At 51.3% G+C, this 11769-nt stretch overlaps 1 protein-coding gene, 2 long non-coding RNA genes and 1 other non-coding gene across 15 annotated transcripts in view; 1 reads left to right on the top strand and 3 right to left on the bottom strand.

Moving 5' to 3' along the window:
• Positions 1 to 2503, bottom strand: part of MATR3 (matrin 3) — a 26212-nt gene extending 23709 nt beyond the window's left edge. For 2 of the 11 annotated variants that reach the window (XM_065030355.1, XM_065030352.1), the window contains exon 1: positions 2402 to 2479. In XM_065030355.1, the coding sequence (XP_064886427.1) occupies positions 2402 to 2464 (63 nt within the window). In that variant the 5' untranslated portion in view covers positions 2465 to 2479. Of the gene's footprint in view, positions 1 to 617; positions 1550 to 2068; positions 2381 to 2401 lie in introns of those variants that run through there. The other 9 variants (XM_065030349.1, XM_065030347.1, XM_065030350.1 and 6 more) reach the window with 8 other exon arrangements.
• LOC110359601 (uncharacterized) lies at positions 2363 to 6030 on the top strand. The gene is made up of 2 exons (XR_010466246.1): positions 2363 to 2790; positions 3216 to 6030. It is a non-coding gene; the product is annotated as an uncharacterized LOC110359601 (long non-coding RNA).
• LOC102095078 (uncharacterized) lies at positions 5076 to 7759 on the bottom strand. 2 transcript variants are annotated; one of them, XR_010466245.1, is made up of 3 exons: positions 7426 to 7577; positions 6546 to 6747; positions 5076 to 5368 (listed from the first exon to the last, which is right to left on the bottom strand). It is a non-coding gene; the product is annotated as an uncharacterized LOC102095078 (long non-coding RNA). The 2 variants fall into 2 exon arrangements; XR_002414893.2 differs by having other exon boundaries at positions 5076 to 6747; positions 7426 to 7759.
• On the bottom strand, positions 5523 to 5722 carry LOC135575461 (small nucleolar RNA SNORA74). Its single transcript, XR_010466249.1, has one exon. It is a non-coding gene; the product is annotated as a small nucleolar RNA SNORA74 (small nucleolar RNA).
• Positions 7760 to 11769: the final 4010 nt, after the last annotated feature.

Below are 11769 nucleotides of genomic sequence, written 5' to 3' on the forward strand. Positions count from 1 at the left end.
TTGTTTTCAAGATTTGACTTAGAGCACTGAGGAAGAATGTGAGCAGCACAGAGGCTACAAAAACACACTCCTAAATTAACATAGTGAAATGGAAATAATTTCTTCACAGCTTCGCTTAGAACAGCTTCTCCCCCAATTTGCTGAGCTACCTAGAACACTGAGTATTAGATCACAAAATATCTTTGTATTTGCCAAAACTCTCAGTAGAGATGTATGCAAGTCACAGAGAACGCCAGCAGACATTCCTTATTTCCCACCAAATTAACAAGCATTTTTATTTAAGCGTAGCCCCAAATAAACCAGGTAGCAATCACATTTCAGCTGTACTGATAATAATACTGGGGATCCTTAATCTTGTCTGCAGTCTCAAAGACTGACTCTTCTTCCCTGCTCCTTAACTGTTTTCCAGTTTTCACCTTAAGGAACATGGATATTCACATTTTAAGGGTGCATTCAGGAATTTCTCTTGGTTATTCTTCCCACCATTTAGTGTGGGGATGTATGTAACACCCAGATAACTGCAAAACACCGAGACTGAAGTTTTCAATACAGAGTAACTTCGGATGGCTTCCCTAAAACAGCCGCATAGAAAAGGCTGGTGATGTGGCAAACCTCACCAGAATCATAAGGGGGTGATCCAAATCCTTTAGTTGGTCACTCAGATTTCACCTCCTTACCTAGCACACAATGTAAAAGTACAGATATTGGGTTACCACCAAACAAACACACGTACAAGGCTCAAGTGCCAGTATCCTCACTCAAATTATTCCATGTAATTCAGTAATTAATCATTTTGTGTGGTTATTTTGATAAAACTCAAGACAGAAGTTCACTAACTTCTCAGTAATACATTAAAAAAGTTAATACATATGTTCCAGTACATTTTGAAAAAATAATATATGATTTTAATATATTAAAGTCTTCAGTGTATTAACGTGTTTCCAAATTCAGGCTCAGCCACTGGATCAACAGATTCTTAACAAAGAAGTATCAAAAAACGCTGCCTTTTCCTCTTCTGAGGCATGAAAACTACACAGACTGCTTGAAGTGACTTACATTTCCAAAAAGAGTTGCTCCCTACTTATCTTACTCCAGGCAGTCAGGACCACCCACTCCAGTGACAGCAACAAAACCTGAAGAATTTAAGACTAAGTAAAAAGAACAAAGACTATTCATTTGTTTTATAACAGTAGCAGATACTTTTTTCCCAAAGGTTTGCTTCGTGGTAAAGAAAAAAGCCACATATTAAAAGCGGGATTTTTCAGCCTTCTTTCTACAGCATAAATGCTTCATGTATCAGAACAAAGCAGTTCTGCGGGTTCTCGGAAAGTTCTTTCTAACTCTGGCTTATTTTCAGCGTAAGTGAACGTAACATCTCATCGTTTCGACTTTGGAAACAAAACACGTATATAAAAAAACATGAAAAGTTATTAAATCACCACAGAGAGATAAAAACTAAAAAAAAAAAAAAAAATCCCTGCAGCGTGATTTGTAACCACAGTCGAAATTACATGAAAGTGAAACTGAGCAGAAAGAGCAGTCAATTCATTAACTCCAGATAATGCCAGAAAAACATCGGAACGAGCAGGTTTTGGGGACTAAAGGCCTTCAGACGTTACCGACGCGCTGTTCGGCTGCCCAGGGGCCGTTTTCGGGGGGCTGGGGAGGGACGGGGCCGCCTGCGGGCCCCGGCAGCGCTGGCCGGGCGCTCGGCGCGGGGGGAAGCGCGGTTGGAGCCGGGGTCACCCCGAGAACACCCACCGGCCGAGAAGAGCCCCCTGCCCGCGCCCCCGGCCCGGCCGCTCCCGGCGAAGGGCGCGGGGGAGCGCCGGGGCTTTGTTGGCGGCCGCCGGGGGGCGCGCGGCGCGGCCGCTGTGCCGCTGTGCGCCGCGCGGGGCGCTGCCGGGCCCGCCGCTCCCGCATGCGCGCTGCTGCCGCGCGCCAGCCGCGCTCCCCCTCCCCCGTTCCTAACGGACGCCCCCCCCTTCCCTCCCGTTTCCTCACAGAGCAGCGGCCGCCAGTTCCCAATATGGCAGCGGGCCGGCGGCGGCCGCAGCGCCGCTCCTACCTGCAGGCGGCGGGAAGGGAGCGCGGCGGCAGCGCCTCCCGGTCGCTGTGGCAGCAGCGGCGGGGGAGGGAGGGACGGACAGACTGAGGGAGGCGGCTGCGCGAGCCCCGCGCACGTCTCGCCGCGCTCGCGAGACCACGACCCGCCCGCTCGCCCGCTCACGTGCCCGGCGGTGGCCGCCCCCGCTCCGCTCCGTGCCGCCCCCGCTCCGCTCGGCTCCGCGCCGCTCGCTGCCGCCGCCCCGCCCTCCGGGAGTGGATGTGGCCGGGAGTGGGAGGGGGGGAGAAGGAGGTGCCGCCGGGCCCGGTCTCGCGAGAGGTGGGAGCCGCTCACCCTGCTCTCGCGAGAGTACCAGCGCACCGCCCGGCGCCGGCCCGCCGCTCGGCCCCCACTCATTGTCCGCGCGCTCCCGCGGGGGCCGATGGGAAGGCGCTCGAGGGCGGGGCTCGGTCTGGCCCCGCCCCCCGCCCGGGGCTGAGGGAGGCGGGGGGGGGGGCTGAATGAGAAAGGGTCACGGGTTCGCGGCCGCCCTCAGCCCCTTCCCGTCATACCCACCCGCCAGCGCGGTGACAACCGGAGGACAGTCCCGGGGTCGGTGCCCTCTGAACCCCAAGATGAAATGCGCCCTCAGCCATGGCGGAGGGAAACCCTCCTCGCACAGCGCCGGGGCTCCTCATCGCTTCTCCTGCCTTCCATTGCTGGAAATGGAGGAGTGGGTAACGGTAACCAGGCGTTTAACATGTAGTTGCCCAAGATAATAAGGGTTGCTCGCTGCCACTTGGCTTTCTCATCCCCGAAGTGTTATTTATTACCTTTGTGGCAGCGGACACCCAGTCCCTGCCGCTCCAGCCCGGGCGCTGCTCCCCAGCACCGGGAGCCCGGCAGCATCGCTGCGATATTTAAGACAATGGGCTCTCGATGCCTATTAGGTTCATCAGAAGATTCTGGCAAAAGAAGGCCGCACACATTTTGTGCAAGGCTTTCCTTTTTATCTAAGCCGATATTGCCACCTTGTGTCGGTACGAGGAAAGTTCACTTTTCCTGCGCTTTGCTTGAATTTGTTGATTTTTGTGGCCAAAATAGCACTCGGGCAAGTAATATTTCTCGTTTAAAATTCCTCCGTATTTGATATCCTCTTTCCAATTAGATTTGTGGCAAAAGACTCGGTCTCCCCATCATCTTGGAAGCCACTGTGTTTGGGCAGCTTTACAAAGGTGAGGGATTGTGGCTGAATTTGGTCTCCAGAAGAGAAAAATCCGTCCTTTGAATTCATCACAGGCTGATTGTTCCTCTCTGTGTGTGGCTGGAGAGCATAGTGAGACAGCAACACAGAAGGCGCTGGAAAAAATCAGGAGGTTGGTACAAAATACATGTTGAAATAATATGAAAGTGCTCTAAGAACAATCGTGAGAAATGCAGCTCTCTTAACAAGCTCGGGATAAAAAACCAATTAAGTGCTCAAAACCAAACACATAAATCTAAGTTAACAATACTTCTGTGCTCCAGCACTGCAGAGCAGTAAAAGCAAAGCGCCTTGATGAAATGTAAAGCGATACAGCCACTTTTGCCCAGTCAAAGTCATATATAGATTGCAAAACGTACAGTGCTAATAAATAGAATCATAAATCACGCTAGCAGTTGCTGAGTACGAGCGAGCCTTGCTCCATTTCCCCGGCTTCATTTCAACACCGGAATTTTGTGCTTCTGAGACCACGTGGGTTTTCTCTCAATTTCCTTTGTTGTCCCTCGGTCAAGGCGCTGAACTGGCGGCCAGGTGAATCGTTTTGACCTTCATTGATTGCATGTGGCTGCAGGAGCCGCGCAGCGCTGACCAGCGTGGCCCTGCTAACGTGGCTGCTGCGCTAAGACGCTGCGCTGCAGCGCCTGTGCACGTGCTGATCGCCGGAGAACGTTCATAACATCCCTAGGCTGGTTTTCTCTTCCAGTATGTGCACGAAGCCCGGTGGATCCGGGGAAAAGCGCCACCCCTCCAGCTGTCTCCAGCGCTGTGGGGCCTCAGAATTGCTGCCAACAGTTTTCCATCACTTTCTGCTGCATTTTTTCTTATAGCACAACCAGGCCCACGAGTCTTGGGTTCAGCCCCAAGACAAATGTAGTAGAGGTTTATCGCGCACACAGTTTTTCAAGGAAATAAGCCAGTCAGCGTGTATTTATTGTCTATATAGCACATGCTTTATGTGGCTGACAGTAGGGCATGTATTCCTAATTTTTTGCTGATTTCAGAAATACCTGGTACAGAAGCAGAGACAGCAAACGTGTTTTTCAGCAGAGAGCTCTTGCAGTGAGAACTGGAGCCTATAGCCCCCCAAGGGCAGCCAGACATGGGCACCCATCGCTCGCTCCCACACGAGCACCGGGGAAGATCACTGGGTACAACACTAATCCTGGTCATTCGTTGTGCAGGTAGAACTTGTTCATATAGAACCAGTCAATATGCTGAATACTCTGAGAAGTATTTCTGTATAGCGTGTAAGAAATGCATATTCAGAGATTAGTGACAAACGGCAGAAGGGCTCACAGGGAAGCGAGCGGAGTCAGGGGCACTTAACAATTAGGAGAGCCATGAAAACCCTGAGCGCTATAATTCATTTATACCAACTGGAGCACCTATTTGACATAAACCATCTGTAACTAACCTGGGATGTGCCAGCGTTTTACCAAAAGCCTCACGTTTGTTTAATTTCTAAGTAGATGGCACTGCAGCATCTACAACAAGGTAACTGTAACGTCACTGAAGGCCATTGAACTATTTTTTTTTTTAAACTGAAAATGGAAGTTTTAGCCTAAAAAAAAGTGTTGGAGGGAAGGAAGCCTTGTTAAGGATCTGTCCTCGCGGCAGAGGGTACAGTGGAGCGTGCGCGAGTAGCAGGAGGCTGCCCCGTGCTGCACTCCTGCCTCTTTAGCCTCCTGCAGACAGGAATTCACTGTGACTTTCCAATCCTGCTGTACCCCACAGCCTTAGGAGACAAAACCCAAAAAGACCATGTTTACATAAAAATAGGTTTAATAAATAGAGGTCACAGAAGAAAAATATTTTAAGCAGTGAGAGGGGATTACCAATTAACAAATTATGTGTGTAATTCCTGTTACACCTTGCCCCCAACCACCTTTGATGTTTCAAGCTGCCACATCCAGGTCCTGAAAAGTATTGCCATTTATACTGTGGAAGTTCCCATCTTCTCAAGTTCTTTCAAAGAGGCACCAACAGCTGATTCCTTTTCTTCTGACAACTACTGGCCCAGCGAGCCCCCACCTGCGGCAAAACGTCCAAACCACTGCCTGTAATTAAAAAACACAGTTAACAGGAGCATCTCTAAAGACCCCAAATTCAACCCTTAACGCTGACCAGTTAAATTACCTGACCTTCGTTTTTATATAACTCGATATTAAGCAAAATATCTGCAACAGATTTATTTATGTATTTAGACTGTGCGCTGTCTGCATCCAATCCAGGACTGACTCCACGCAGGAGTCGCTCCACTCTCAAGCATGCAGAGCGCTGCCGAAACCCGGCCCGGCCGGCACTAGAACAGCCCCGGCGGCGCCAGGAGCGACTCGGCGGCGCGTTTCTCTCCCAGCGGCATAACACCGACCCCAGCACGGAGCAGCAACGGGCAGCTGACTACCGCTGGGCCAAACACCACTCAAACCTGTGTTTTTAAAGGACAGGAGGAAGCAGAAACCCAAAAGCACGTTCCCCTGGCGATGTGGGGCTTAGCAGAGAGCACAGCACAGTTTTTAAAATGACTTTCTTCTGTTTGTTTTTCTCTCAGGTAATTATAATTTTACCAGCCGTATGCTGCATTATTACACAACAGCAGCGTTTCCCTCTTCTGCTTGGGCCAACAGGGAGATTTCAAGTTGCTCAAGCAATGTGTGGTGTGCTGTAATTTCTACGGTTATTTCTGATTATTAAATGTGTTCATGTGTCACTGTTTGGAGCACGAGGAGGGTCAGAGAGAACTATCAAAAAAGCTGAAGCCTGCATTAAAGTATCTGAAGGTTTTATCCCTTTTTAGTTAATATGTAATTGCAGTTATTGAGTGAAAACTGTTGAGTTTCCACCAGTGTTACTGTAACTGGTGAAACTATTGAGTTGCCATAGAGTGGAAAGAAGCCACGTGCCATTTCTGATCCTATTCTGAAAGCCTTTTACTTTCCTATTGCTCTCAAAACCAGTTTCACATTTAGTAGATTATTACAAACATTTGCTTTTCTTAATTAAAACTACATCTGGCATTTAAAAATGCAAGATTTAAATCTATTTGATTTAGTTTATATAGACCTTTTAAAACAGGGCTGTATAAATAGTCCTAAAATTCCCTTTGGCCCTTTGAAGGCAACCACGAGGCTGATGTGGCCCTGGTGACGAGTCTGACAGCCCTGGGTCACACACAAGGGCAGAACAAACCGTTTTTTGCCCATCTCCCCGTGCTGGTGTGTGCTGAGCCCTCACCCACGCCGCTCCAAGCTGTCCCTGCGCCTCACGTGCAGTTGTGGGCTCACAGCCCCACGGGCACGGGTCACACTGCTGCCAAACGCGGGGTTTTCATCGATGGGGAACGCTGGTGAGGAGCCGGACCTGCGGGTGCATGGTCCAGAGAGCCCCTGGCACCCAGAGCCGGGTCACACAGCTCAGCCTCCGCCAGCTGGAAACCCTACAGACAGCACGACAGAAACATCGCATATTCCGTTAATTAAATCTGTATTAATAAAGCTAAACGGCTGGGATCAGCCTTGCAGAAGGGAAAAGAAAAAAATCAAACTGAATAACAGGCTGAGAAATTACTTCTAAACGGCAGAGCCTGAACAAATTACTCTGCGGTCCCAGGGCCTCACAGGTTATCAGCCAACGTGGCCGAATTGCATTTCGGCAATTAATAGCAATTAAAAAGGCGAGGGGGGGCTATTGCACATGGCGTTTTCCATTTCCAGAGCCCCGGAGAGGGGTGAGGCAGCCCGGGCCGCCACCCCGGTGTTCGCACACCTCATGGCGGCCGGGCCGGCGGTCCCGGTGCTTCCCGCTCACCCCATGGTGGCCGCACCAGGGACACTCCCGGTGCTTCCCGCTCACCCCACGGCGGCCGGGCCGGGGGTCCCGGTGCTTCCCGCTCACCCCATGGCGGCCGCACCAGGGACACTCCCGGTGCTTCCCGCTCACCCCACGGCGGCCGGGCCGGGGGTGCCGGCGCTTCCCGCTCACCCCATGGCGGCCGCGCCGGGGACACTCCCGGTGCTTCCCGCTCACCCCATGGCGGCCGGGCTGGCAGATCCCAGCGTCTCCTCCTCACCCCATGGCAGCCGAACCGGGGACATTCCCGGCGCCTCCCACTCACCTCATGGCGGCCAGAGCGGAGGTCCCAGCACCCCCACCCCGCTTACCCCTCGGCAGCCGGCGCACAGAGAGCGCGGTCCCCGCCGCCCCGCTGAGGTGACTCCGCAGGCGCCGCCTCGGCCGCTCCCCTCGGGGCGGGCCCGCGTCCCGGGACGGCCTTTCCCGGGCAGGCTGGGTGAAAATAAACTCAGTCAATGGGGGAAAGTCAGCGACAGCGGCGTGGCTGCCCCTCCCTTGTGTTCGGGGGCCGAAAAAGTGCTGATTGACATTGACAACCAATGACAGGACAAGGGACAATGGTTGCAAAATGGAACACAGGAGGTTCCAGTGCAAGAGGAGAAGAAACTTGTTGGGGTGAGGGTGGCAGAGCCTGGCCCAGGCTGCCCAGGGGGGTTGTGGAGTCTCCTTCTGTGCAGACATTCCAACCCGCCTGGACACCTTCCTGTGTAACCTCATCTGGGTGTTCCTGCTCCATGGGGGGATTGCACTGGATGAGCTTTCCAGGGCCCTTCCTATCCCTGACATTCTGGGATTCTGTGAAATATGAGCTTGTGTCTCATTGTGTGGTGCTCGTAGGGACAAACAGCATGTTGGCATCGCCAGTCCCCAGCTCCGACAGACAATTTAGGTTATAAAAGTGAACCCCCTCGGCATAATGTAGCAAGTTTGGGCATAACCTAACAGAAACCTAACAGAGAAACAAGAGCTCTGTAGAGACTGGACGTGAGGCGAAGCAGGATGTCCTCGGTTTGCAAGCTGGGAAAGCAGAATGTTCTGCTAAATGAAGAAAGAGCTACGTGACTTTTGCTGAGTGACAGTGCAAAATGACAACGTGCCTACTCAGGAAATTAGGTCAAGAAGCCGACACGGGGGACACCGGTCTGTGAAGACACCAGAGACCCCAATGAAGACTCTGGAATACCAACACTGCTGGCAAAGGGCGGCTTTATGGAAATAATTTATGTTTAATGCATTAACTGAGAGGTAGAAACAAATTAATGTGCAGTAGGTATATGCAATAAACATCAAGAAGCACAAGTCACACACACACTTGGTCAGAGGAGCAATCCCCCGAGCGACCAGTGTGCTGTAATAAAAGAGCTGCTTTTAACACTTTCAAAACAGCATTAAGGAGTCTTTTTGCCGACTTTTCGGTATCAGTCTCATTGTGCAGTGCTTGTAGGGACAAACACAGTGTGTTGCCGTAGCCAGTGCTCAGCTGTGGCAGACAATTTGGGTTATAAAAGTGCCCAGCTAGTGCCCCGAAGCTGCTTTGCTGTTGGGGTGGAGGTTACAGCCCCGGTACTGGCGGCAGTAACGGCTGAGGGGGACGCGACTGGCTCACACAGCACATTTGCAGAACTTTCCTTGCAGTTATTTACTGAATTTTCCTCCCCTTCCCACAGCACAGCTCTTGCTTTTTCTCCAGGGACTGCCGCCGTTGTCCCAAAACCAGGGTTCTGTTACCCAGTGTGCAAAAAAAGAGCCAAATTGTAGCACACAGAGAGCAGATATTGTTTATTACAGAGTTGTGCCAGCCTGGATGCTGGAATAAAGCCAGCATACCAGCAAGAAAAGTAACAGCCTTTATAGACAAAATCTTATCATTAAGGGCAATCCTAAAGAGCCGATCGGTTACACATTTGCATATTGCATTACACAATCCTTTCAGTGTATAATGAGCAATGTTCAGCTAAAGGACATTTCACCCACCAGTCTCACGTTTTAAAGCCAGACTCACCTAATTGTGCAGGCTTCAAAATGTCTAAAGCTGCAAGGGCAGTAGTGCCTGTAGTTCATGATTAGGTGTTTTGCATGTCACACTTACCTTTCCCAGACTGACCTAATAATGGAAGGATTTACATATCTTTAGGTCAGCAACTGCAGACAGGATTCATTCTTTTCAGTGGAAAGAACAGCATCCCTGATGCCCAGGTGCTGCTGAGCTGCGGTCAGTGGGTACAGGAGGATGCGCCGAGGCTGCAGAAGAGCAGGTGACTGGGGCAGGGACCCAGCCCCGGGCAGTTTGGGAGCTGAGTGTGACACTAACGCATCGCTCTGGCTGTGGCAGGAGCTCCAGCCGTCGGTCTGTCCCGTCCCAGCCGTGTATCACGCTTGTTTTTGCAGCATTACAGCTCTGTGCTGCTGCAGGTCCCTGGAGCGAATGAGCTGTGCCAGCAGAGAGCAGTTCACGTCCTGATTAATCCTGCTAATTTATGGGAGCAAAATCTCTCACCTGTGATCCCTCCTTTATTCCGTAACTGAGCATTTACTCGACAGGGGTTAAGCTTGGCGCTTGTCGAGTTGCTTTGAGCACAAACCGCGGGGCTGTGTGGGATGCGGGGAGTTCGAGCCAGGCTGTGTCTAGACCAGAGGAGCTCGCCTGACGCTGGCTGGCCTTTCGCTTTGTGCGAATTTACGTCTCTAATCTGGCTTGAAACAAAGTCCCTCAGTCCCTCCGGTCCCCAGCACTGCACTTGCAGGAGGAAAGGAGGATGTGTTTGACTTCCACCAAGCTAAGATGAACTTCCTGTAAAACCTTTTTAAAATCCCATTTCTGTATTAGCGTAATACTTTTTGAAGTTGCAATAGTGATGCTTATTACTATGTTTACTGAGTCTTTCTTGCAATACTAAATTTTTAAGCTGGTTAGAAGTTTGCTCTTGCTTGCCTTCCTCATGCTGCTAATTCTCTTATTTTTTTTTCTGCTATAAGAAACCAGATCAAAGATGCAATTTTAATAAAGGGGGTGATGGGAGCGGCTGAGGGAGCTGGGGGTTCAGCTGGAGAACAGGAGCTGAGGGGAGACCTTCTGATCTCTGAACTGCCGGAAAGGAGCTTGGAGCCAGGGGGGTCGGGCTCTGCTCCCCAGGAACAAGCGCCAGGAGCAGAGGAAACGGCCTCAAGTTGCGCCAGGGGAGGTTGAGGTTGGATCTGGGAACAATTTCTTCCCCAAAGGGCTGTGGGGCATTGGAACAGGCTGCCCAGGGCAGTGCTGGAGTCACCATCCCTGGAGGGCTGGACAGACAGACATGAGGTTCTCAGGACATGGGGCAGTGCCAGGGGTGGGTAATGGTTGGACTCAATGATCCTGAGGGGCTTTTCCAACCAGAATGATCCTGGAATTCTATGAACAACAGGCCAAGCAGAGATCTCGGTATCAAAGAACAACGTGATGTTTTCTGACATCAGCTGCTGTTGTCCCAAAGGTGGGATCGTTACCCTGCAGACACCAATTCACACACAGGGTCAAGGATTTGCTTTATTTACAGTTCTGCACAGAAAAGGGTGCTGGGTGGTTTTTCACAAAGCTGGCACACCAGAAGCAGGCTGGGTTACGTATTTATACATTTCAACTTTTAACTACTCGTAACATCGTGTACATATTTATGCCTACCCAAAACCTACTGCTCCAAACTTTTGTCGCCTTGATTTAAAAGGTACAGCAAACATAAATTCTTCTACATGTGCTCAGTGAGTAGGGGTCTTCTCCTGGATGTCAAGACATCTGCTGGAGGCTGGGGAAGGTGTAGCTGCATCTCCCAGCGACAGATTGGGTTTCTCCACTGGTTCTCCATGTGTGCATCTCAGCACCGAGGTTGGTGTGGATGCTTGTTGATCTTGCTGAGCTTTCCAGCTTCAAATCAGGAAGAAAAGTACCTGCACTGCTTGGATGTGGCGCTTGGAACCAGATGTCCTTCCATGCTGAGAAGCAAAATTAGCCCTCAGCACCCAAGGAGGGACACAAGTCGGGTTCTTCAGCGTGGAAGAAATTGCTTTTGTTGCCAGATAATTGAACTGGAGAGAAAAATGTTATTAGAATGGATCATTTTCACTCTCTCAAAACAAGAATAGGGATTTTACTATTAGAGGCACATTTTCTCTTAGCCCCTGACTTGCTAAACTGGGGTGCTTCTGGGCTTTCTGCCCATCTGAACCAGAGCCACACGTTCCGTGTGACACCAGAGGGGACCCTGCAATGCCCATGTCCCAGCTGCCATCACAAGATGGCATTACAGACTTAGAAGCCGAGCCAGCTCCGCTGCTGCCTGGCACCTCTCCCAGAGCCGGCCGTCCAACCCCACAGACGCGGTGGACTCACCTGTGTGCTGAGCTCCGCCGGGCTCGGTCCCGACACTCGCTTTCGATCACGTCCCCCGAACACCGGGGCTGTTTGAGCACACGGAATGAAGCGCCGCGGCCATCACCGCTGCGGCCGTCACCGCCGCGGTCCCCGAGCCGCCTCACTGCGCTAATTCAAGCCCGTTGCAGTTTTGACAGTTAATGGCACGCAGGGCGCTTTAATCTTGACCTGCAGCACCTCTGGCTCTTCCAGGGCCTCCTC

This window comes from Columba livia, chromosome 14 (assembly GCF_036013475.1).
Source record: "Columba livia isolate bColLiv1 breed racing homer chromosome 14, bColLiv1.pat.W.v2, whole genome shotgun sequence".
Taxonomy (NCBI): domain Eukaryota; kingdom Metazoa; phylum Chordata; class Aves; order Columbiformes; family Columbidae; genus Columba; species Columba livia.